Genomic DNA, 26804 nt, shown 5'->3' with positions numbered 1-26804 from the left:
AGAAAGACAGGCAGTGTGTCCAAGAAAGATAAATCCTTCCTGATCTCCAGCTGCCCGGGCTGCTGGACACCATCAATGTCAGCGCTTTCCACTCTTCCAGGCCCAGAAGGAGAGCTGCCAGAACCAATGAGGAGCGGTGACAGATCACCTCCCCCAAGCTCCAGCATAGTTGACTTTGTAGAGGTGGGGAGGGTGGAAGAGGGAGCGCCATTGCCATTCTCATAGTATTTTTTACAGGAGTGAACACAAGGGGCACGGACAACATGTCATCGTACATACTCGCCCCCATTGATTTTTCTTTCCTAGTGCAGGGACGAGGTTTCATGGTCGCAGGGTATATATGCAAGACTTCCTCCGATTAACTCGGATCGTGCTCACTCTCTAAAAGGAGTAATGTACAATTGAAAAGTCATGCTAAAAGATTTAGAAGCAATGCACCCCTTCCGCCCCGCGAGCCAGCGAACAGGCACTAGGGGGCTCTCTTGGACGCGCGTAGCCCTGTGATTAAGTAGGAAGTAGGAAAGAGAAGGGGGTGTGGCTTTGTACAGTAAAAAAGATTCAAAAGTATCTATAAAAGGAAAGAAAGTAGATATCAATAGACATAAGAACTGTAATGGATAATACTTTGGTAAATGCTAGTACACAGGTCACGTACTATAAGCAACAGCAAATGTCAATATATTTGCACAGCAGTCCAAATCAGGAATATGATGCTCCAGCAGCGTCGCCAGGCGAACAGGCACTTGTGGGCACTCCGGGATGCACGCGTTTGACGTATTTAATTGTAATAGGTTATTTATAACGCGCTTAATAGTTTTCTAAGTGCGGACCCGGGGATCGAACCTGTGTTACTGAGTCGTCTTGCTTCCAAGTCAGGCGCGTTACGCCTGAGCTATCCTCCTGAGGCACTAGTTCTCTTGGACCAGGATGGCGATGATGGATTTTTGGCTTCAATGTTTACATTGTTGCACTTGGCCCACCCAAATGACAAAAGTCTACTCTGACAAGATTGCCTATGGTTAGGCCTGATCTCTTGTCCTTGATCTCCAACTCATGGGAGGCTGTGAACCTGGACACGTGGTCACTAGTGTTTTCATACTGATATTTACCCCAAGCGTCTGTCTTTAGCGCTAGAGGACAGGTTAGCCTAGGTTTGTGCTTCAACCGACAAGATTAACCACATGCAGCGAGAAAATTGTGAAGTTCTTGAGACTCGAAGAGATACTACTATGACGCATTACTCTGAATTGCACACTCTGAATTGCACACTTGACACAGGAGGTATCAGGTTAATGTATTTTATATTGCATCCTACCTCCTTATTCTCATCACACAAGCCAAAGCAGAAGCAAATATGATATAACATAGCAACACACCAATAAACAAGATCGCTATGTGAGCAAAGAGCATGTTTGAGTAAATGGAAAAACTGAAAAAGTGGTTGTTTTAGTCTAACCGCTGAGTGACCTGGGAGCAATGCTATGTTGTGATATACTACATGCCTTTCAGTCTCAAATGCACCCAGCAAATCCCCACTGGCCTTTTTGAATCTGCTGCTCGATGGGCGAACTTCCTGCCCCCTCTTTCTGCTTGCACTTTATATCTAAGAAGGGACCTGGTGTGCGCGTGACGTCCGCTATCTGGGAGGTTAAGGCTTAACGCTCAGAGTGTCACTTTGCTTGTTGAAAATACAGGCTTCTACGTGCAAACTATAGACTGGTTTGTATTTGTTCAGTGACTGCCGTCATTTGATTTTATGGGCTTTACTTTAGCGAAGAGCTAGATATGTTGCTAGTTCCTAAAATCTTGCAGAGCGAAGATGTGCTATTCGCGTCTATTCGTATTTCCTATCCTCGACTCCTTATCAGATGTAACACTCAATGGTGTGAAGTTAGCGCTACTACAACTGCGTGCAGTTGAAACAGGAAGCTACCATTCTGTGGTTTTGCTCTCTGCTGGAACAGGAAGCTACACAATTTCCTGGACATTTTCGTCAAGCTAGCATATATTCTAGAAGCAAGCTATGCACCCGCTCTCTGTGTAAATATGTGCTATATATTCAATTAACATTTTTATCAACTGTCATTAACAATTAACATTCACCATTGTTTCTGGCTACCTACAAGTCGCCTGATGTGTGACCAAGCTGTCTTACCTTAGGCTCATTATCACGACACCCGCCTCAAGACACTTTGTCACAGATCAAAGATTTGTAGCACTGTGAAGTTGTCAGTAAACCTCCTAGGAGCTACACTAGTAAAACAGGTTGAAATGAAAATGAAATTAAATGATACTTTATTTATATCACGCTGGTACACAAGTGTTTCAGAGCACAACCAGGCAAAAGGGGAGGGGAACAAGGGAGAACAAAGAAGAAACAGCGATCTTACTAGGCCCAGTAACATTTAAGAAAGTGCAAGTGCATGGAAATGAGAAAAAAGGGGGAAGGTGCATGGAAGGGGGGGGAGTGGAAAGTGCGGGGCAGAGGGTAGTTAACAGAATAAATATTAAATAAATAAGGGCAATAAACCATAGTAGTGCAGCCAGCAAGTGGCAAGTGAAAGTTAGTCAGATAAGGTATATCTGATAAGTGCAGAAGCAAAAATGGGACTCTATGGGTACAGATATAGAACCCTAGTGCACAGGGTGGCCTGGAGGCAGTGCAGGAGAGTGGCAGGGTGAGCAGGTACTTGGGCCCGAATGACAGAGGGTGGCCGGGTGCGCAATGCCAAGGGAAGAAACAGATCAACTGGGGAGAAGAAGGGGGCATATGCAGAGGCAAAGAGGAAAGAGGAAGGTCTTGAGATGCTTCCAGAACCAGAGATGGTTTTCCTCACGTTTGAAGGCAGCCGGGAGGCTGTTCCAAAGGGAGGCAGCAGCCGAGGTCAGAGATCTACCCCATGCAAAACGACTAACCCTGAGGGAGTTAGAAGTAGAGGAGTGAAGGGCCCGAGAGGGGAGGTATTTTACGGAGGGATAGTTCGTTATTTTGGACCCATGCCCCAGAAAGCCTTGTGGACAATGCAGATGGTTTTAAATGTAATCCTTGCATCCACTGGGAGCCAATGAAAGGATTTCAGGGCTGGAGAGATACGATCCCAGGGCTTGAGACCAAAGACCAGTCTTGCAGTCCTGTTCTCGATTAGTTGTAAAGTGCAGAGAGTAGAGGAGGCCGTTACAGTAATCCAGTCTGGAGAGAACCAGAGCTTGGGAGACAGTGAGCTTTTGAGGGAAGGATAGGAAAGACAGAGTACCTCTAAGGAGATGCAATAAAAGGTTTGACTTTTTAGAGATGTCCGAGATGTGTTCGGAGAAGGAAAGTGTAGAGTCAAAGGTAACACTGATGTTTTTAGCTGCGCAGGTGAGGGTAGGAGGAGGGCCAAGGGAGGACGGCCAGAGAGTAAGAGAAAAGGATGGAGATGGTCTACCATTAAGGAGGATATCGGTCTTGTTGGCATTTAGACATAGATTGTTGGCGACACACCAATTTTGAATGCCGATTAGCCAATCAGAGATGAGGGAAGGAGAGGAGGAGGCTGAAGGAAGCCTGAAAATGAGTTGGGTGTCGTCCGCATCGCACTGGAAAGTTGAGCAGAAAATGGAGATGCAGTAGGCGAGAGTTGCCAGGTATTGGTTGAAAAGCCAGGGCGAGAGGTTAGACCCCTGAGGGACACCACATGTGGAGAGTAAGATGGATGATAGGAAGGACCCAAGTTGTACCTGGGAGGGTCGGTCAGAGTGAAAAAGTGATACCCAGGTTGTCACACAGACAATTGAGCAGGGTGGTATGGTTGACTGTGTCGAATGCAGAGAAGAGATCAAGTAGGATGAGGACAGGGGGAATGTTAGAGTCGGGGTTGGAGAGCAGGACTTCACAGATGTTCAGGAGAGCAGTTTCCATGCTTCTGGCAGCTCCAAAGCCAGATTGGTGGTCATGTAGGGAGCCAACAGAGAAGAATGAAGATTGAGCTGGGAGATGGCCAGCTTTTCATGGAGCTTGCCCAAAAAGGGAGTAATGGAAATTGGGCAGTAGTTTGCCGGGCATGATGGATCAGCAGTGGATTTCTTGAGGAGAGGGTGCACAGGAGAGTGCTTAAGAGGGGAGGGGAAAGAGCCAGAGGCAAAGGAGAGGTTGCAGAAATCGGTAAGGGCAGGAGCTAGGGTGTCAATGTGGTCCTTAATGGTTTTAGAGGAACAAGGATGGACCTGTTTTGATGAGGTTTTCATGGATCGGACTTGTCTAGCTACCTCATCAGGGGAGAAAAGAGGAAAGGAGGAGAAAGGGGATGGGGGTAGAGCTGTTTTTGCAAGGATATGTTTGCTGAGGGCTGGCAGCTTAGTGAAGAAAGCACTATGAGGGGAAGACGAGTGGGGAGGTATAATTAGAAAGGTCACTGAGGTTGGCGATAGCTGGCTAATTTTGAATGGCTGGCAGTCTGGCAAAATAGATTAGATTTAGGTATAGACGTTTCGAATGAGAGAAAAGGTAACTTGAGTGACTCTAAAGCACTCCCTGCCTAGTCATCAATGCTGGGATTTTGCTATACAGAGTTAGACCCCTGACAGTTTGCGCTGGCAGCTAGTGACCAGGGATGTACTTCACTATGTGCAACCAGCAGTATGAGACAGACAAGACCTTCTTTGTGGGCCACTTAGAAAGCAAAGTGAACGAGGAACCACTCTACGAGCTTTTTTTGCAGGCTGGGCCATTAAGTAAATTCAAAATATGCAAGGACAAAGAAGGAAAACCCAAGCCATTTGGATTTGTCTGCTTAAGCACACGCAGCATCTGTGCCTTTTGCTACGGTTCTGCTTAATGAAATGCGGTTGTATGAAAGACTGAATAAGCTTCAATAACAATTTGGGAGCTCGCAATTAACAGAGATGAACAGCCCTTACCGGGGTACACAACAGACACCCCAAACCGAGATCCTTCTACAAATAGTAATGAGCGGTGGCCTGGCCATGCCTTTCCCCCACCTTCTGGATCAATGGAAGCTGCCTTTCTTTATCCAGAGGAATGATGAATAATGTAGCTCAACAGTACGGTCCAGTCACTGAAAAACCTTACCTGCAAATGATTCCAAAACCTATTGGGAACTGGCCCCTAGCCACCTATGGCAAGTGATGTTCAGGATTTCTTGGCTGCACCTAGCCCAATGGAGTGTCTGCCTCAAAACCAGAGGGATGAAGAATTTAAACTGAATACTCGTCAGAGTTTCAAAACAAAAAGACATTTGCAAGTCAGTTAACATGACTATGACCGCAACCAGTGGTCGAAGTGTACGAAAAGAAGTAGTGGAACTTTGTTCCCTGCTGGCCTGCAGCGCTCCCCACAATCCCCATCGTCATGCCCCCTCCCACACACAATACAAACCGCCAAAATCACATGCTCCTGCTGTTTAGGGGAACGTTCGGTACAGTGCACTGAAAAGTGAAAGTTTCAACTTATTCCTACACTTTTATTTTGAAACGAAACCATTCCGGAACCGTTTCTTTCTAAAATAGAACTATAGGAAGAAGTTAGGAACTGTAAAACTAAATTAAGCACCGCTCCCGCCCACTGACAGCAACATGGGAAAGAAAATGCGCTGCAATCGAAAAGAACGTCAGAAGAATAAAGCACGGAAACACTAAGGAGTGATCACCTTAATGGTTGCCTTGTAATGCACATTGTAAGGAGTAACCTGGGTTATTTTCACTTAAACAGATGAATATATATTGTGCGACACAGATTCGGGCACTAAAGCAGCAGCCAAAAACGAATGTGTAAAGTGTGCGTGTTTATTATTATTTTTTTAAGTTGATGCTACGCCTTTCCAACGCTCACCATTAAATAAATACCTGTCCCCTATAGGAACAATATCTCGGTATAGGATGGGCATGGTGGGGACCTTGTTGCTTCCCATGTACTTGGCACGTTCTTTAGTGACAATGTACAAGTGGGGTTTCGGGAAGGATCTACACTGGCTGTTTCATGTTTGTAATTTGAAACGAAGGTCTTGTCTTTTAGACATAGTTTGGTGTGGACAGCGAGCGGGGGTTACTGGCAACCACTCACAGCTTCCAAATGGTTCAAGCAAGACCATTTCACACCCTCATCTGCAGTGCCTGCCGAGTATGCACACATTCAGGCTCACAATAACATACATGGAATAACGCATTTAAGTCGCGCACTAACACGCACACAGTGCTAGACTTCAACAAAGGGGGTGGGGGAGTGGGACAGAACGGACAGAGGGAAAGAAGACCATGAGAAAGGGAGAGAAGAAAAGAGGATAGCGGTCCTGGTGTGGGGGCTGCAGTGCTCACCTACCTTCCTGGAACATTTAAAATCCGTGGCACAGGCACAGAGCAACAGCAGGGTTCTAATATGCAGCCCGAACAGTGCACTGCTCAACTTTATCTTGACGCGTGCATCTGGATTTCAGAATGTGCCAGCTTGCGCCCAGGCCAACTCCACCTCCTCCAGGCTGCTGAAGCCAGCCCAGCCAAGCCTGGGCCCGGGGAAAACTCCACCTCCTGCAGTTCCAGGCTCCTGAAGCCAGCCCAGCCCGGGCAAACGCCACCTTCTCTAGGCTGCTGAAGCCATTCCAGCCCAGCCTGTGCCCGGGAAAACTCCACCTCCTCCAGTCCCAGGCTCGCAGAAGTCCGCCCGGCCTGGGCAAACTCCCCCCCCCCCCCCCCCACATTCCCAGGCATGCTAAAAGCCAGTCCATTTACAATTTGCAATTGCATGCATTCATTGAAGTTCACTCACTGCACTGTGCATATTACACATGAAAAACAAAAACATAATTGGAATCGGTTTACCGTTACAAACAAGGTAACGGTTATTTAAGCAAAATGAAATTGACCACAGTGTTTATACCGGTATACCTTTGCAACCCTATTGAGGTATAATGCAGTATATTTTTGGTTCTTTGACCCCTGACTGTGATGCCAGTCTCAGTGGATTGTGTAGGATTTTGAGCTTTCTGAACTCAGGGTTTGCGGCAAATCTTCTTTTGATGTGTCAGGAAGCAAAGTGGTGAAGGGAATAAAATGTGCATGTCGTCTTTCAGCATGGATGTCGGCATCAGCTCCTTATGCCATGCATTCCTGGAGCCAGAGGTATCCATCAGTTGTGTTTGCTTCTGTACGTTTGCGAATAGGCGTTAATCATCTTGTGTCTGGCTTGAGTCAGGTTTTGCAACTGGGGGCTCAGCTGTGTCCTTTCCTGGGGCACTGGTTTCATTGGATGCATTTGACAATAGTTGCTTTTGTCATTCTCCTGAGTGGTTTCGTTTGCCTTGGTATGTCCCCGTGGCTTGGTGTGGCTTCCGGTGGGGTTTCAATGAAATCACAGTAGAACACTTGAGGGAAAAGTCTCTGGATTCCACACACATCTCTTTGCACAGACAATGTTTTGGCAAGTCTGCTATGCCACAGTGAAAGTCTGGATGTTGAGACTTTTACCCCCACGTTCCTGGCAAGAAGTGATGCCTTGGCACACACTCTGCATCTGGCAATAGCTTATACCGTAGACTTCTTCCTGATCAATGACAAAATGAAATGTTTTTGTAATGGAGCACACTGCTGGTAACCAAGGCGTCTGCATAGTTCAGCTCTGAACCGGAAACGAGTTGCTTCAAGGCACTTCATGTTGCGACTTTCCATGACTCAGTTTCTGCAGCAACACACAAGACAGGTTCCAAATATTAGCAGCAGTGCACAACCCCAAGCAATTGGCGCATAAGTTGGTGTTCTAATGAACGTATCCAAGGCAATGAGCCCTTTATGAAGAGTTCTGGTAGCAGCTGCTGTAACCGCAGAAAAGCCAGTATTGAACCTACTGAACTGTGAGCTGGCAATTAGTGCATGAATCCTCAGAGGCTAGTAGAGATGCAATCTGTTTGACCACAGCGGAGTGTTCTACGAGATAAGTCTCTTCACTGATGAACACCTTCAGATGCATGTTTAGCAGTCGTGCCATGTGCAAGCTCAATTTTGGGTACTCTAGTTGCTTTAACGTGAAACTAGACCAGTGTAACAATTTTTATTGGGATGGCCTAGGAGGATTCAGAATGAACCCACAACACTTAACTTGTGTATGTACAGTAACGAGGGTTGGAACTGCTATTGCAACATGAAAACAAGACTCATTAGACTGCACCAGATATGAGCCATTTGATTAGGTTGTGCACTTGACTATGATATGAAAAAATGCAATTTGTGCATGAAGTGTACATTAAGAGTTACTGTCACAGGAATGTACTGGTGCAACATGTGCACACACCATTCGTGTAGAGCCTTTGCATGCACGTAATGAGTACAGTGTCATTTCAGCACTTGACCGTGAAACACATGCATGTGAATATGGCACAACATAATCTTCCACGTGTCATTAACTAAGTGCACGTTACCCCAGGAATGCAGTTCCTGACATACCATGGAAGGTGTTGTTTGAATGGGAATATTTAACACACCATGCAGGATCCAGTTTGTCGAGTCTGGTACCCAGGCAGATGAATGTGCAACACTCTTTTTAAGCACACTAATCAACAAGAAAGTGGAGCCTGACATCGCTGAACGTATTGCAACCTTGTTAAGTGTGTGTATTTGTTCTGGCCATGAAATTACATTCCAATCTGGGACCCTTCTGCTAAGAGTGCCCTGAAAATCTGTTACCACAGAAAGACGTACTGCTGCTTCTTGGTCGCTTCTAATCATAGATAAGTTATTTTGAACCAATCCCACTACATCTGCAATGACATCTCGTAGCGCATGGAAACCCTTCTCTAGCGCTTGATCATTAGAATCTGAAGCATGAAATCCTAGCTGCACTGCCTCACTTTGTCTGTAGGATTTGCCTTATTGCGTGTGACCAATTGTAAGCTCTACCTGTTATGGACGCTTGTCCCACCTGACAAGGTACTCCAGGGTCGGAGGTGGTGCAGGTAGCTGCTCTCCTGACACGCCCCCTTTAGGTGCGCCTCAGACCAGTAGCTGACTGCATGATAGCTGTCCAATTCTCTTCTTTTATGAAGTTATCTAGAGATTGTATCACCTCACTCAGGTGATACTGTGAAGGCATTCCTTGGCACAGCTTACCCATGGATATAGTTTGTGTCAGGGAAGTGTTATGGGAATTCCAAGCCATATATGGGCCCACACTGAGTCCTGCTTTTCTTTATTGCATTCATTTGCTTTAACCTCCCATAACACAGGTCTCCCTGATGCATAAATAATATGCTTGTTGCCATCGCTTTCTTTGACTTATCTATAGGACGCACTCCAGAACTCGCCTTCTTCCATTCTGGGTAGAATCTCAAGTTCCTATTACTGCAAGTGGTCTGGAACTGGGTATAATTTAAAAAATACATCAAATGTGGGTATCTGCAGGCCATGTCTAACGTGTGAACACCTTTGATACTTTTTAACCCCAAGTAGATCATAGAGGGACAGTGTTCAGTCATGTTTGAAAAGTATTCTCTGTCAAAAATGACAGACTCTGCAACATACATGTGTTGTGCATTATGTGCATTATTGGCTCATGAGGGAATTTATACTGATTTTGAAACATGTAATCCCCTGCTTGGGATGGTCTCAGTGAAATCTTTGGGAACTGTGCTTTGAATTCAGGACTGTCTGTTTGAAAAGGCACTGCAGTGTTCCCAGAAAGTGTATTTGGTGTACAGAATGGGCTCACGTTTGACAAGTAAAAAGGCATTGTAATATTGCACATAACTGGGCCACTAAATGTCTTAAACGATGGCATCCACACATTGACCCATGGTTCGAGGAATCATTTGTATTGAGGCTGGAGTTCCTGACTCTTGGAGCTCTCTTTCCCCTAACATGTGTGAAGCACTTAAGGCTTTAGAACAACTTCTTTGCTTGCAGGTGGAGTGGAAACCTTGCTCAGAAAATGCCCCGAAGTCCATGAGATGAAAAACAAAGTGAGGCTTAGCCACACTAGGAGGACATATACTGCCAGCTTTTTATAACACTGTTTCAGAAATTCTGTCCAAAAGAATTATTTCATTACTTTAGCCACTAGAAAGGCTTTCTGTTTCCAAATTGGCAGTCCTGCAGTACTTCCCTGAATTGTACAATTGTAGTCAATAGTGGCATATTCTTCCTCACCTTGAACGCCTATCATCATCATTTGTCGGATCTCCATCTCTTCATCTTCTGCAGGCTCTTCACCTGGGAGAGGAGGATTGCATGGAAACATTGCAGTACCGTCTGGAGCGTGTTTCAGGTGATCCACAGAAACTTGCCTGGTACCTCTCTTGCGTGGTATTGCTGGTAGGACAGCAGTTCTAGAACCTTTCACTCTGATGACATGCACTCCTTGTCTGTAAGACTGGCCAAACAGAGTCTTATCGTGGATCTTTTCCAGGACCCAATCTCCTGCTTTGAAAGTGGTCTCAGGACTGGCCTCATCAGCTTCCACCTGGATGAATTCCCTCAGCAGCGTTGTTGCCAGTAGTTGGTTTTGCCTAGAGCGGGGGCTGGGGAGAGTGTGCAGATCAGGCATAAACATCTTTCTCCCAACCGAGAGTTCAAGCGGAGTCTTACTGTTGCATAGAAACTGGCATGGGAAATGAGTTAAACTTCTGCTAACTAGATGCACATGGTTAACCCCACTGAAAGGATGCATTTAGTCAGGCACAACATTGAGTGGTTTTCCCTTCCTATCAGCCCATTCCATCTCTGGGTGATATAGGTTTAGAAAAGTGCAGCTCTAATCCCCATGCCTCTAATGCCTTCCTCGCTGAAACATTTTTAGCATGGAGCGTTTGAGTTGTTGTCATGGCTACTACACCCTGGACTGCCTGTATGACCGATTTGCAGTCTGCTTTCTTTTGAGACATCATCCAGTTGAACCTAGTGCAATAATCCACTATTATTAATACACATATGCTTATTTATTGCTGGTAGTGGCCTATATGATCCAGATATTGGATCTCAAAAGGCAAGGTTGCCTTTCTTAAAGGAGCCTCTTTAGGTGTTTGCTGTGCTCCAGTTGTTTTCAGGCATGCGGTCACAGTTTGCTCTGTATATTTTTACCTGCTGCCCTAGCCCTGGCCACCAATACCGGTCAAGGAGTAGCTGTGCAGTTGCACTCACCCCAAAATGGGTAGATGTAAGTCCAGCATGCGTGGCTGCAATCCGCTTTTCCCTGTATGCTCTATTAGGGATTAATATTTGAATGGGATCCCCTTGCTTCATAGGAATTGTGACTACTGCTTTATTACTCTCAATGTCATAAATATAATTACTTGGGAAATCTTTTGGCCTAGGTACAATACCTAAACAAGCCTCTTTTATTGCCTCATCCATTGCAGTCACTGAGCGAGTTATGGCTGCTATCGTTTTTCTCACAAAATATGCTCCCCTCGTTGTGTAGAATGATGTTCCTTTGGTGGTTGTGCTAGTGTTGGGAGCAAATTGCTCTGTATCGTATTGCAGTTTCATGGTGGATTTCTTCTGGCTTGTTCTCTCGGCGGTGGTCGCAGGTTATTATTGGGGGGGTCTGCAGCCAATTTTATTGAGAAAGGTGCTGGCCTCCTCGGGTGAATTAAAGAATTGAGTCTTCACGTCGTGTTGGATGCGGAGTTTCGCCGGGAAAATCATCGAATATGTCAGCTGGTTATCCTGCAGCCATCGCTTCATTCCTGCGAAGGACCTCCTCTGTGCCTGGACAGCTGGGCAGAAGTCTGGGTATATTTGGATGCTATCGCCATCAAACTGGAGGTTTCCTTTTTCTCTGGTGAGTCTTAAGATTGTGTCCCGCTCTTTATAATTAAGTAGTTTGGCAATAATGGGTCGTGGGGTAGTTCCTGGGATAGGTTTAGTGGTCGGTATTCTATGAGCCCTTTCCACCACGAACATTTGAGATGGCGCCTCGATTCCAAAGAGTTTGGTGCACATTTTTTCAACATGGTCTTCCATTTTGGTTCTTATTTGTTACTCTGTGACCCCGACCAGCCTGATGTTATTTCTGCGTGAGCGTCCTTCTATGTCCTCATTCTTTGCGTTCGCTATCTTCATCTGGCCCTCTTGTGTGGACACTCTGGTGCTTAGTGAGGTCGAGTCATCGTCTAGAGTGGAAATTCTTTGCTCGGCTGCATCCATTCTGTCTTCATGCTTGTCCAGACAGTGTTGTAGCCTGACCACCTTGGAGGATAGCGTATCGATCTTGCAGTCCAGGTTGCCTATTCCGGTTTTTAATTAGAGTAGGATCTCTCTGATGTCAAAGGGTTGAGGACGTTCTTCTTCTTGGGATAGATTTTGTGTAGGCGAATTCGGTCTGCTGACTGGTTTAGGTGTCCTAGAAGAGGGCCCTTGCTCAAAGTTAAGTTTATGCTGTGCCTTGTCTGTTTTCCCCATGACGGAGGATGAGGTGCTTGGGGGTTGGGCTACTGGTGGTCTCCTCGTTGTGCCCGCGGGGAACTTTCCGGGGCTGGTTGGACCACTGCTGCTTGTAGCGAGAATTGGCGAATGCTGCTGTGTTCTGGGGCGTCAGCCGCGGGTCAGTTGTGGGGTTGGGATAGCCAGTTGAAGTTACGATTTGTGACTGCCCTAGCACTCCACAGTAACTAGTGGCGCACACATGGCTTGCTATCTCATTTTCCCCAGCGCATATTCTGTCTCCGCCACAATTGATAGCTGGAAGTGTTCTTTGGGAGCTAATATTGCAGCACTGTTTCTGTCCTTCGTGTTGATTAGCTCGGGGTTTTTTTATTATTGGAGCCGGCGCCGTGCAGTGCCTGATGGCGCCTGGGGGGCCGGAGCTGTGTTCATCTTTAAGCTGCCCGGTAGTTATGGGAAGTTGTGAGTGCTTTCTTCCACCGCGTGGGAGATGCCTTTCTTTGCTGTTGGCTTGTGACCCCAAGATGGCTGCTGGGCTCGGGCTCAGTTTGTTTCATTGCAAGCTCCGGTTTACTTGGTGTTGTGGTCGCAGGGTGCAGTGAGGATTAGCCCCTGGGTCGCGCATCTTCAGGCATCAGTGCCGGCGGGCTGGCTGAGGGAGAAGAGGAGCGTTTGCCACGCACCACTCAGGCTGAAAGCACAGGGCCGCGCCTGGTCTGGGGCCAGTCGCAAGCTATGCCCGCTTTGTCTGCCTGGGCCTCGGTCTCATGGGCCAATGTTGGTCGTGCCTGGGGGGGCAGGTAAGGTGGGTGGGGTGACCCCTATCCCACTACGTCCTCCCGCTGCTGCTCTTACCATCTGCCGTTGGACGGGCCCCCAGGCAGTCCTCCTTCAGGCTCCTGCCCGCAGCTCCAGCGGGGCAGGGGCCGCGCTCCCGCCGTCTGTCGGGCCCCTCTCTCTACCGCAGACTCGGGACGCCTCTGCACCAGTCCAGCAGCGCAATCCGCCCGCTCCTCCCTCGAAAAGATGCAACCACAGTCGCGGATGTCAGCAGATTGCTTGAGGGGTCTGGCTCTTCACCGCCCCCCCTGCTCCCTGCGTGCGGGGGTCGCCGCTTGATGTTGTCGGGCTGCTGCCCTGCGGCCCAAACGCCCAGGTGGGGCCGATTCAGGAGCTGCGCAGGGAGTCGTCTTCCTGCAGCTTTTGTGGTTTATTTTAGGGATCAATTACCATCCATTGAAGCCGCGATTCACCAGGATTTATTTGGAGCTTCACAGGGCTCAGTGAGGAGTGGCCATCTTGGTTGGCCCTCTAGCGCCCTCAGCAATACATGCAATTCTGCAGTATGGGCAGACATGTCTCCCAGATTCTTTGTTGCAATATCGGTGTGTATAAATGCTTCTTCATGTGCAAAGTGTCCCATCATTGCTAAACAGGCAGCAGCATATTTACAATGTGTCCCCACTGCTTGTATTGCGGAACCATCACAGTAACTTACTTAGAAAAAATCAAACAATGGCACGTCAGGCCGTGAGGCTTCTGGCTCTGTGTCCATTGTCCAAGTCAATCCACTCATTCGTTGCAATTCTGCCTTATAAAGATACTTTACATCTGGAGCATGTTGAAATGGTAACCATTGAATCCATCTAGTATGTAATGCCTTTGTATTGGGAATGCTAGCTTTTGTGGTAGCCTCAGGTTGAGCTAAAGGTGCATTTATCTGTATAGTTCTATTGGCTGCCAATGGGCTCTCCTTCTGAATGATCATCTGAACTGAAGCCAGAATTGTCTCCTCAGGTGTAAATCTTAACACGGGTGTGGAATGTACATGTGACTTCCATGCAATTGGTTTAGTCTCCCCTAGATTGTATACTGTGCATGGGAAAGCATTATCTCCTGCATAACAGATTTATCTCGAAGTCTTGGTCTGTATCTCTGACCTGCAAAGGGCCCGTCTGAGTCATTAATGAATACATATGGTGTAGAATGCGAGTGTGTTCTGGCAGCCAGTGAGCTGCTTTGAAATTCGGTTTTATCAAAGCATACAATGGTTTCACTACTATCTGTTTACGGGCTTCTGGGGGTCTATATGGTTTCAGTTGGACCACTTTTCATTTGGGTGTTCTAATATAGTGATGGATGCCTTTCACTCTTCCTGGTTTCTCCGAGAATACATCGGGAAACGTTACAACTAAATCCTTTAAATCTTTTTGTTGCAGATCAGATAGCTCTTGGGAATTAATTCAAAGTTATCTATTTACCAAACAGTTTAGTATTGTGGCATTTGTGGCTAAAGGATTTTCCTTACACTCTTTTAGAGATTTACATGGTATAGATGGGTCTTTTGTTTCCTGTTGGGTTGGGCTACCTTATAAGTACAGTATCCTGTTTGTTCCAGTATTTCATGTGGCCCTTGCCACTTGGAGACAAGTTTGTTTTCCGAAGTAGGCTAAAGGACCAATACTTTTTGTCCTACGGAAAACAATTTAAGATTTACTTTTTTGTCATAAGTGGACCTTTGTTGTGCTTGGGCTTTTTCCGTATGAGTATAGACTAGGTTTTGAACAAGTTTAATATGCTCTTGCAATCAAGTAGTGGTTTGTGAAATGGGAATGGGTGCCTCTTCTTTCTTCTCAGGTCTCCCGGAGAATGTCCAGGACATCTCTAGGTTCTCTACCATAGTGTAGTACAAAAGGAGAGAATCCATTGGATGCCTGAGGGGTTTTTCTTATTGTAAATAGTGCCCAGGGGGATCATATGGTCCCAGTCCTGCCCATTTTTATTTACCTACTTTCTCAGGGTCATTTTGAGTGTTTTATTGAATCTTTCTACGAATACGTCCGTTTGGGGATGGTAAACTGAAGTTCTTAAGGTGGTGATATGGAGCAGCTCCTTGACTTCACCTATGAGCTTGCTCATGAAATTGGATCCTTGATCCATCAGGATTTCCTCAGGAAAACCAACTCTGGAGAAATATGGTAATGGTTGTTTTAAAATCTGCTGGTCGGTTTTGTTACGCATAGGAAATCCCTCGGGGTATCTGGTTGCATAATCCACAATCGCAAGTACATATTTGTTACCCAGTCTAGAAGTTTCCAAAGTTTCAATGATATCCATTCCAATCTTTGAGAAGGGAACTTATATTATTGGCAAAGGATTCAGAAGGGCATACCAAGGAATGTGAGTACTAGTTTTCTAACATATTTCACACATTTCAATAAAAGAAATGTTTTACATCCGCCTGGATATCTGGCCAGTAAAACTCCCACTGATGTGTGCCTGGGTCTTAGATTGTCCTAGGTGTCCCCCTGTCAAATAAGAATGTGCAATATCTTGTACGATCTTTCGGTGGGTTTTGGGGATTACTAACGGAGTTTTACTTGGACCTTCTGTGGATGTTTCCTTTCTATACAATAATCCTTGTTTTAGGAAAAAGAAAGGACTTCCCTTTTCTACTCCCTCCCCTGTGGGAATTGCTTGTAAGAAAGCCTAAGTGAGGGCTGGATCATTTTGCTGAGCAAAGGCTAGTTCGAAAAAGATGGTATGCTCTTCTTCCCTTTTCTCATCAGTCATAGGTTTGTCAGCTTCCACAAAGCCTAAGGTACCTCTCTCTAAAACAAGAAAATTTAACCTTTTCAAGAATTCTCTTTGCAATCTTGGCCCCACAATGTCTTCAAATGGTATTTAACCATGGTCCTTGTAGGGGAGGACTGGTCCAAGAAGACCCCCCCTCGCCTACGCTTTCTCCCCAGGTGAGGACTATGGCCCCTTTGGGCGTCCCCTCATGCCACCCGGGCCCAGGTGGTGGAGGGTTCACCCACTGGAGACATTGCCCGCACGTATTAATTGCCCACACGTATTAAAATTTAGCTAGGCCTAGAAACCATTTTGTCTGGTAAAGATGGTGTGAGCTCAGCGCACTGTAGCGCGGCCCCCACCCTTGGAGGGTTTCAGTCATCCTTGTTGCCGCAGCACCCTGGCAGATCCGCTGCGAGCACGTTCCCACGAACAAGACGGACATGAGCTAGTGTAATACACTAACATTGTAACAGTTCACCTCCCGCAGTGTATCATCGCTCCCAGCGTGACCCGGCCAGCAGGCCTAGGCAAATGAAAAGAACAGTAAACTGGTCGTTATATGACAGACAATCTTTGTATATTAATGTTGAGACTACTTGCAAAGGATGCTTTTCTCTCATAAAATCCCTTATATTACAAAAGCCTGTAAGATGTATAATTACAAGAGATCATGCCCCCATGATATAAGCGATGGTGAGCATATACCATTGCAGTTGGGTACTAATAATAACGGCACGCACCAGGAATCTGTTTGTTACGTGTATGACTGGAAAACTTACACCCCATGGGCTCGTGCCATAACTGAACTAATGCTGCTAGAGGACACAAGAAAACGAATGTAACCATACAAAGGGCCCATGTGAAGAATGCATGAGAAGGCGCATGTCATGTGTGCATGTCTAGGCCCCACATGCGCCACCACCGTCACGAACAAGTGGCGGGTTACTTTCTATGTTCTCCACCAACCCTAACTCTACCTCACTTACTGCAAATATATATGCATATAACTAAATACTGCACTTGTTAAAACATAATGTATGAATAAGGTACTCAGACTGGGTATAATCAAGACACATCCAGCAAAGTTTAAATGCATGTTTTGTAATATTTTGAATAAGTATTATAGAGTGTTCAAATGTTTGTGATGTCTTTACCTAAATCGGCAACACACGAGGGAGATACCTTTGTGAAATACGTGCAAGGCCATTCCCCCTCCCACCCTGCGAAGGCTGCCAAGGCATGAGAGCAGAGACCGCGCCGCGCTGCGTTACCTCCCCCAACTAGACTGGAGCCGCTTGAAAGACTTGTAACCCCCTCTGTAGCACCCAAGGCCACCACCCGCCACCTGCATTATTTACAGCACAGCAGTAAACCTCTGCCTGAACACACGCGCCCCCTCGTAAACCTCACAACCCACCGGACCATCTCAGACTTATGGCCCTGTGCAATCAGGACACCCAACACTTTGACAACACACAGCGGAACATCCATAACAACTTCTAACAAGGCAGAAAGACATGTACCGCCCGTCCCAGGCCCCGAAGCTTAGCCCCTCGACCTATGGCCCCGGTCAACAGGACACTGGTAACCATGTCCTGACGTATTACCTCCAGACCCCTCACAAGGTACATTCCTCCTGTGTTGCATTAACCTGTTGTATAACCTATTGAAAGATTTACTAAAGAAGACAATACCAATATGCCTGAATGACTGCGGTGTGCATGGCCTAGGGCTAATAAGTCAGGAGAAGACATTCATCTCTGCCACTGGCCGCGATGGCCCCACAACACCGCCTGGATGAACTCTGCCACCCTGCCAGGCCCAGCCCAACCCACGAGGCTGCCCAGTGACTTCTGCCAGCCAGAGCCAACCACATCACAGCAGCACCTATAGTTAGTCGTCGCCACCCAATCCCCATGAACTTGTGCCCCCTATAGTGTGTAGGTTCTTCTGACGTTTTTTGTAAATATATACGCCTGTCTTTGCGATTGTCAGACAGAGCGCTCTCGGAGTTTGCAGAGTCCTTTGCATGCCCTATTCTGATTGATAAACTCCCATTTACGCTCACCCGCACTCTGTCTTGGCCTTATTCCCATATTGGGAGAGTCCTTCATTGTCTCTCATTGCGGGGAGGATCGTGCTGTGTGGGGACGCTTGCCTTCATCCTGTAAGAGAATCTTTGTCTCCCCGGAAGTCAGGATCTATGATGCCTTCCAGAACGTCTAGACCGAACTTCAGGCCAGGCCAGATTTTGGGGTCAATCTTATATAACACCCGGGTGGGGGAGTATCAAAACGAAGTCTCTGGGAATCATTCCCCGCTTCTCTGCTGCTACAGATATCAAAGCCTATTGATTCTTTTGTGGCAACAGAGGGGCGTGAGGCTCTATGACTAAGCTTCTGGAATTTTAGGGTTCCTCAATTTGTTTCAATTGAGTCACATCCCATATCTGACACCACATGTAAGGAAGACATGGTATCAACAGTAAGACAGACAGAATTGACCACAGTTCAAGGGTGTTTATTGAACTTCAAAAAGGGTTTGAAAAACGCCTATCTAAACCTAAATCTAAAGTTGGGTGCAAGCTACGACCATCATATAATAACGCGCTCCTATTGGTGTCTTGACAAAATAAAAGGGCCTATACTAATAAACCTACTGCCAAGCCTTACCTCTAAATACAAATAGTGAGGGAAACAGTGTTAAAAAAAAGAAGGAAGTGTTAACAAAATATGTCAGGATGTTTAGGCCGTTGGCCTCCCTTCCCCACGTTTTCAGCACGGGACAAGGCGGTTCACTCGAGCGTAGCACAGTCTCTGGCTTTCTTTAGCACGAGGATACAGTTCAATCATTAGCATCAGGGTCTTCTGTGCTCAAGGCTCTTTACTTAGTCTCTTCATTCAGAGGGTCAGATACGACCAAATAAACCGAAAGTTCTTTTCCTCTTTAGATTTTCACAAGTACTGAATTCAGGTGATTTGCTTATCACCCTGGATCCCCCTTAGCCGGGCACGGATCCCTTTAATACAATGTGCATCACTTTGATCCCCCTCATCTGGGCTCAGATCCTCTTGACACAATTGGTCTCCCTCGGCCGGGCTCAGACCAATTTCAAGTACTCAATTTCAAGTACTCAATTCAGGTGATTTGCTTATCACCCTAGATCCTCCTTAGCCGGGCATGGATCCCTTTAATACAATGTGCATCACTTTGATCCCCCTCATCTGGGCTCAGATCCTCTTGACACAATTGGTCTCCCTCGGCCGGGCTCAGACCAATTTCAATTAACATCAATTATCAAAGATTTTCAAATGTGCACAGGGTTGACTTGACCCATTGCAGGACCACTTCGATTTCACAATTCCTTTCTCTTTAACAATTGCCACCTATCAGTTGGATACCTAGCAGAGACTTTCGAATGAGCACTCACGTGGTGCCGGACCACTCCGTCTACGGTATCGTATCTTGGCTTCAAAGTTCAGTCACTCATCTGCTGATTCAATTACATTTGCGCTGCTTGCCTCATACGCGTCACACACGGTTCTCTTCAATTTTCTCTATACAATGTTGCAGCTTGCAACCGTGGCTTCAACACAGACCAATCTGGTATCAGTCTCCCCAACTCACCGGCTGTGCTGACTTCACAAGCGCTGCTTTGTTGTAGGAGCCAAGGACAGTACCACATCGGCAAACTACTCTCCCTGCCTTGACTATCGATGCTGGAGAGCCCTGGGTTCCTCTGACACACAATGTAGGATTCTTCGGCTTTGATTCCAGGTCTTACGTTTCCTATTCTCGAAGGCTCATGAAAGTTAGTCTTTCAGTGAAAAGGTCAAAGGCACTTCCCTCCTTGCAATCCTCTTCGGTCCAGCCGTCTTTCGCCTTGTATTAAACTGCCATCTTGGAACTGCTGCTTCCACGTGTGCTTTGCCTTGCTCAGAGTGTTCTTTTGTGCTACGCTTTTATCTGTGTGGGGAAATGTGAAGGAAGTCAGGTGTGTGTAATGATCAATAATTGCCTATCCCTGCCTGACCATTGTATTGGGACATGTCAGGTGTACAGGTCAGGTGTTAGTCTGTTTTCTCTCACAGTGAGCTGTCCGTGAGAGTGTTTGTGTCAGAAAAGGGGAGGGGGGAGTTCAGTTCCATCCTGCCTGGTAGGATGGGGTAAATGTGGTATAGGGAAGGGGATACCACATCTCACCATCGGGTGTCCCACTTGTACTGCCAAAAGATCCCCTCATCCAGGTGATCCTCCTGCACTGGTCCACCCCCAGGAACTGGAGCCAAAAGCAATGGCCGTGTCCTGGCCACATGGATGACAGATCCATGGGGACTAGCGGTGAGACACTTTTAGGTTTCTCACACTGCTTTCCCCTCTCCTCAATCCTTGATGATCTTTTTCAAGATATACTGAATTGATTTCATTTGGTGGTCCTGGTTCTTGTCCAGATTAGACTGGACTGCGGTAATGAATCCCTCCATAAAGATCAACTTGGTGTGCATCATTGCCAGGATGGTTGCCTGATCCTTTATGGTCTCACTTAGTGATTCATAAAGTTTTGTAAATGGTGCCAGGACAATTGATAATGCTGTGTTCGAATTTATTGCTGCACCAGGTCGATCAATTGTTCCATTATAGCCCGCTCACCCTGGGGCTTTATGGTTGAACTGTGTATGTGGGGCCTTGCGACTCATAGGGTCTTCAAGACTCAAGTCCATCAATTCACTGCCCCCGTCAAGAGGGGGCGTCGGACCCCATGGCACGTGAGCAAGTTTGCCCAGGTCCAGTTTTTATTTTCCCTGCATCGCCTATGTTAATGTCCAATAAGATTTTCTCTCTTTGCTGGACCCTGGATGTTTGTTTCTGTGACATCACAGCCCTAGTTACATTGTGGGAGTTGGAGTCCTGTGTTCCCCGGGTTATGTTCTCGCCCAGTCCTTCAACCAATTGAGGTCTGTTCGCGCCTGGCTTCCATGCCTGTATTTAGGCAGTTATTAGCCTTGCAATTTCTTATTTTAGTGAGACTGGCTCCCAACCTCTGGTCAACTTTTGTGACCCTACAGCCAATGCATTAACCAACTCCCCCTTTGATTGGTCAAATTTGCCCATTCGATCTTGTCGGGCAAGTACCCCCCCACTCAACGTTAGTTTCATCGCAGCTGCCGGTGAGTAAAAGCATAGGGGCTCAGGGTTTGACCATAACTTGTGGCTCTGCGGTGAGAATATTGTCCAGGTTGTGCGAGATGTTTAATAATTACAAATCAGAAATGTCTCTCCCGCGCCTGGGTAGTAGCTCTTTCAAAGGCTTCGACCGCAATGTTTTCGCGGGACGCCCTTCAGCATTTCTGGCTGGCGTGAATGTATATGTTTGCGTATTGTTGAAAAAGAATTGTCTCTTGGGAGAAGATTCACCCAGGTTTTTAATTAGTTGGGGATTGCGCAAGGTGTTTACTTTTGGAGTAGAATTCATAGCATCACTTTTCCCCTGTTGGTCCCAATGCGTCAAAGAATGCCATCCCCTTTTCAACCCACGGACCCTATCCCCTTTCTTTAACGTATGTTGGTTCTTTAAGGTCGATCTTAACTGGAAGAAAATCTTCAGCTCTGCACCCTGCTCACCCCCACTGTCTTTGCAGGGATGCATTCTTGCATTGAAACTTCACTTTGGACTTGGAGTGCCACTCGTCTGTCAGTGGTGATTACTGCTATCTGTGAAGAACACCTTAGAGGGCTAGTAATGTTCATTGGGGGCTCTGTTTCAATGTTTTCTCCGGCTCAAGCTCCATTTGCGTTTGTGATACTATATTTCGGAAGTGATCTCCCACTGGTTCCTCGCAGTATTTCTGGGTGTTAGTAGGGGTCTGATTTCCAGGGTCGTCTTCACACCCCATGGGCCCCTGGTCGCACATGTTCGGAGGGTCACACTCCTTCTCAACCAACTGCGTGCTTTGTATTAAGCACTCCAGCACTTTCCTGGCTAGTCATTGGGGGTGTAGGGGGTCTGCAGTCTGCATGGCAAAAGCTGCTACATCTTCCTGTCCCCCTGGAGCCATTCATTGAGGGGCCATTTAAGCAGTTCTGTCTCACTGGGAATGGCAATTTCAATTTCAGTTTACTATGTGTACTCCAGCTGGCCTTTTAGAATCAAGCTCCGAATTCATTTCAGATGTTCAAATGTTTAGATGTTCACACGTGATTTCAAGGAGTTAAAGCTGAAGTAAATGGGTATGCCACCAGAGGAATTACCACAGTCTTATGCAATCTTTTATGCCATGGAAGCATCGACAAGTTATAGGGGTTGTAGGGTTTGTTGTGTTTGTCTGTAGATTTAGCTGTTAAAGCAAAGTTGACTATCCAGATGAGGGTGCCTTCCCCCTTGCTGAATACATGTGTCATTCTATCATTTCAGCCGCAGTCTTGTTAAAGGCACAGCTGTCAGGGCCACTGCCAAGCACCAGCCAAACCCCTGCACAACCACTTGTGCACCACTCCATGCGCGGTTCTGATCAATTAGTAAGAGGACGTGCAGCCTTCCCTCAATAAACTCCACCTCACAGTGAAAATGGAAGAAATGCCCTGCCAGTACTGTGCAACCACTCGGCTTTCTTTTTGGAAACTAGGCAATGTTACTATCATTTTCCCACAGTGAGGCCTTCGAGGTCGGTTCCTTGTTCATAATGGTAGGATTCAGTGCAGTGTCCAAGGTTCAATCAATACTGTTATGAAACCGCATGCAGTAAGATGCATCTCTAGATAGAACCTTGTCCTGCAGGGTCGAGGATTTAAATAAAGGACCATATAAAGACAGAAAAGTCGATGTTTCAGCAGACAGCATTTTATAATGGTGAATACTGTGCCTGATTTGCAAGAGTGTCTTCAGCAAAGACCAAAACCAGTTTGAGTCGAACTTCCGTGGGCAATGAAGAGGGGTAGGCCGAATGCTGTTTTTCACAGCTTGCCCTCTATAGAGTTCTAAGCAATTGTGTACGATGTTGAGGTAGTGATTCTAGGCCAAAAAGAATAGCTGCAAAATACTTCGTTTGTAGCTCTTTATCATTCTTTCAATTGAGTAGCCACCGCAATTGCTAATAAATCTTTTGAGAACCCTAAATGTATTACATATTTTAGGTGATCTACATAACCGTACTAATGCATCTATCACATAACCGGGTACCTTCCAAGATGGACATATTGATTGACTACATCAAGTTTAACTCCATTTCTATGCCAATTGAATTTCGACCGCTGCTTCTTAGCACTAATCACCATGATTTTTGTTTTACAGGACTTTGATTTTTTTATTCATTCAGCTCAGAATAATGCGCTAATACAGTTAGGGATCTCTGTAGTCCTATATGAGTATGGTCCAATAGGACCTTATCTGCATAGATAGCGCATCCAAGAAATTGAGTGAGTACACATTTTGGGCAGCAACATTTCTACACTGTTCTAGTACCAATACCAGGCTTTGAAAAGCTTTTAAATATGTTGATGATTCCCTTGTAAGAACTGCTGACTGTTTACACTGTTGCTTGGTGTCGGTGTTTTTAATGTTGTTTGTGATATTGAGTGCTCGCCTGTATTATAGATATTTATTTAATGCAGAACTTGTGATCTATTATATTTTTAATATTATACTACTTTGATGTTCCTCCACTGTGTGTTTACATATGGGTTTAAGATGTGCATTACTATCCTTTCACCGCTTGAAAGGGTGAATCCTCGAGAGTTTTGTCTGCTCTACCCAGATCCCATGTGAGAGTCTGATTAATTGTAAAGAGAGATTTTAGAAAAGGTGTGCATTTAAAGGACATTTAGTGGTTGAGCGTGTGAGTCCATTTAGTCCTTGGGTCACTTCAGAGACCTTGTGCTTACCTACTGTAAAATGGTATACGTATCACATGTTGCAGAAAGTGATCACTTCAACCATTAGAAAAATGGCGAGAACATTGGGAAAATTTAGAGCATAATAAGCTTTTCCATTTATTCGTGTATAATACATGGCAGCCTGCAATATCCATCTCATAAATTGGAAATGTTCTTATTACAGGCTAGTTGTGACTTTCAATATCATTATAACATACGGTAGAGCGTGTTTTATCCCATATATATTACACAAAAGAAACCAAAATGTGCCTATGATAGCAGAAATATGTTGCCATTCAAACATGAGCATCTAATACGTGTGACTGGGTCGGGTATGAATGACCCTGCCAAAGGGGAGCAGGGATCCCTCCCAAGCGTGGGGAGTCTGCTTACCAGGGCAGTTTCCAGAGCAGATCTTTCCCCAGAGGAGTTGTGAGGGAGGGCCCCACTCCCTGACTCTCCTTAGAGTGTTGTAGTGTGAAAGTATTGGTAGCATTGTCATGACCGCAATGCCTTGCAGCCTCCATCCTGGCCAGGTGTCTCTTCTTTTCCTTGCAGAAATACCAAGCCCAGACAACATCAGGCAACTGCAGAAAAGACGGGCCCAGGAGAATTCTGAAAATCACACAGCACTTGCTGAGGGCAATCTGTTCCCAGACATGCAATACATTGCCATATCATAGGAAAAGAAATGAGCTGTGGAAAACTTAGCCAGAGGGGAAGACACCCACAGCGAGAGTGGAGATTTTTCTTCTTGCTCTGGGAACGTGGCAAAGATCAAAAAGCGGGCGGACTTACAGATCCTTTTGAAAAGAAAAGAAATGATTAGTTAAGCCACAGAAGGCCAGTACCCGTAACAGCCAATGGGAACACATACAGACTGATGCGGGTTTGGCTAGGCTTTAAAAGCCCAGCTAGACAGAACAAGGATGAAAGGTGTTTGTGTGAGGTCAAAGGCAGAGGACAAAAGGACCAAGCAAGAAGTGTTACAGATATTTTGGTGGTTGCGAGAGGGAGCGTGCGTGTCGATTGGGTGGTTGTGTGTGTGGTAGCAATTGGAGTGGTGGAGTCGGAGAGAGAGAGAGAGGGTGACCGGGCGAGTGTGTTTTTTTTGTGTGAGAGAGAGAAAGAGATGGGGAAAGAAACCTGAGAGTAGAAGGAGAGGAGGAGAGAAGGTAGCATTGTGAATGAAGGTGAAAGTGAGAGTGTGCAAGACTAAAGTATGGTGAAATAGGGAGGTAGGAACAGTAGAGGTGGGTAGAATATAAGCAAAGGAAGACGAGGAAGACTTTGGAAGGGAGCATAGGCGGTGTTAAGGAGAAGTAGGAGAAGGTTAGATTGGAGAGAGATCTGTAAAATCAAGGGGGATGAGAGTAGAGAGAGTCGGAGAGTTAGTAGAGAAGGTGGAAGGAGAGGAGAAAAGGCAGAGAGACTGAAAGGAAAAGAGAGCATTAGAATGGGCGAGACTGAAGAGAACGAGAGCAGTTCTGATTAACCTTTTTGGTTTGCATATCAAAAACTCCTAGAAAATACCTTTAGAAAATTCCCCGAGGGAGACATTTTGAGCAGGCTACAGACTTTAGGCCTGTCCTTAGTTTAACCTAGATCCAGACAGGACTGTAGAATTTACTTTACCTTAGATTTCTGTAATAGATATGGGGAAGTAAGGATGCCTGGGCTAGTACGGGGCGCCCATGGGGAGATTGGGCAGAGACAAGGTACTCCTTAATCTGTATCTGTGACATATTCTTTCTGCATTTCATAACCTGTGAACTTACAGTAGACAGGAAGCTCTCCATCGGAGCCGATAAGGACCCCTGCTGATCCCAGACAGCAGAATTAACCTTGTCCAACGTAAATTTTCATATTTAATCTGAGACTTCTTATTCAGCAATGATTGTTTATGAAAAGCATTTTACACTCCTCTTGCCAAATCCAACTGGTACCGGTCTATTTATTGAAATAACGTGAATACTATTTTCTCTTGTATCTAGGTGTAGTGGCTGTTTCGTGGTACCCACCTAAAATGGCTGATGACAACGGAGAACCAACTGATGATTTGGTGCCTAGTATTTTGGATATCGCTCACAGATATAAACTTAAGGTATATTACAGGTTGTTTGTCTCACTTTATAATTTTGATATTGAGATTTGGGATGATTAAATATTGATGATTGACCGTTGTAGCATTAACAGCTGTAACCCCAAATAGAACTGCCTAATGTGCTGTGCATCACATGAATTTGGAACTGAACATTGTTCTCGTTCTTTCTATCTTTTTTCTTTCTTGTAAGTTGTTTGTATAATTTAGTTTTTATTGGGCAATGACAACAATTTTCATTGTAGTTTGTAACCTTCTAGCTTGTAGTCCTTTGTAATAATAGTGTATATTATTATTAGTGAGATGACTAGAAGTGTCAAGGGAAGTGCATACACAACATATCCAACTAATCTCAATACTAAATATGAGCCGGTATCGTAAAATAACGCAAAATGACTGCTTGTTAGTTCTCATTGGTTTCCTTAATTCTTATGTGGCTGCAGTGTCTTGATGATGGAATCTTAGCAATGTCAACAAGTTTGATCAAGGAACAACATGTTACCATCCTAAATTCTTGATGTGGATCCTCAGGTCCATGTTTACACAGCACAGCATTTATCAGTTTCATGTTAATGTTATCATGAGTGATATATCCCTTCACCTTCAGGCTAGCTGTTTGTCAGCAATCCTCTAAAATGTGTAAAGCTTTCTCAGAAGACCTTCTCAAATGACAGTACTTGCCATTGACATTTGTAACCCCAATCAACAAGCAATGCCCCATTTGCTGCAATCAGATACCCTGCGTCTCGGCGAGCCACCCGACTCTCCCCCCCTCACACCTCATTTGCCCTTCACAGGGTGGGGTCCGGCCCTGTGCTATCGGCATAGGCAATTCGGGGAGATGACTGATTCTCGCTGTTATGGGGCTGGAGCCAACCTCAAACATAAAAAC

At 45.8% G+C, this 26804-nt stretch overlaps 1 protein-coding gene across 3 annotated transcripts in view; it reads left to right on the top strand.

Annotated features, from left to right (window-relative positions):
• Nucleotides 1–26804, top strand: part of MANEA (mannosidase endo-alpha) — a 315645-nt gene that overhangs the window by 204065 nt on the left and 84776 nt on the right. For all 3 annotated transcript variants that reach the window (XM_069606445.1, XM_069606446.1, XM_069606447.1), the window contains exon 3: nucleotides 25806–25915. In XM_069606445.1, coding sequence (XP_069462546.1) covers nucleotides 25806–25915 — 110 coding nt within the window. The remainder of the gene's footprint in view (nucleotides 1–25805; nucleotides 25916–26804) is intronic.

This window comes from Ambystoma mexicanum, chromosome 4p, assembly GCF_040938575.1.
Source record: "Ambystoma mexicanum isolate Mex_15411 chromosome 4p, UKY_AmexF1_1, whole genome shotgun sequence".
NCBI lineage: Eukaryota > Metazoa > Chordata > Amphibia > Caudata > Ambystomatidae > Ambystoma > Ambystoma mexicanum.
This window is presented reverse-complemented; position numbering and strand designations above follow the sequence as displayed.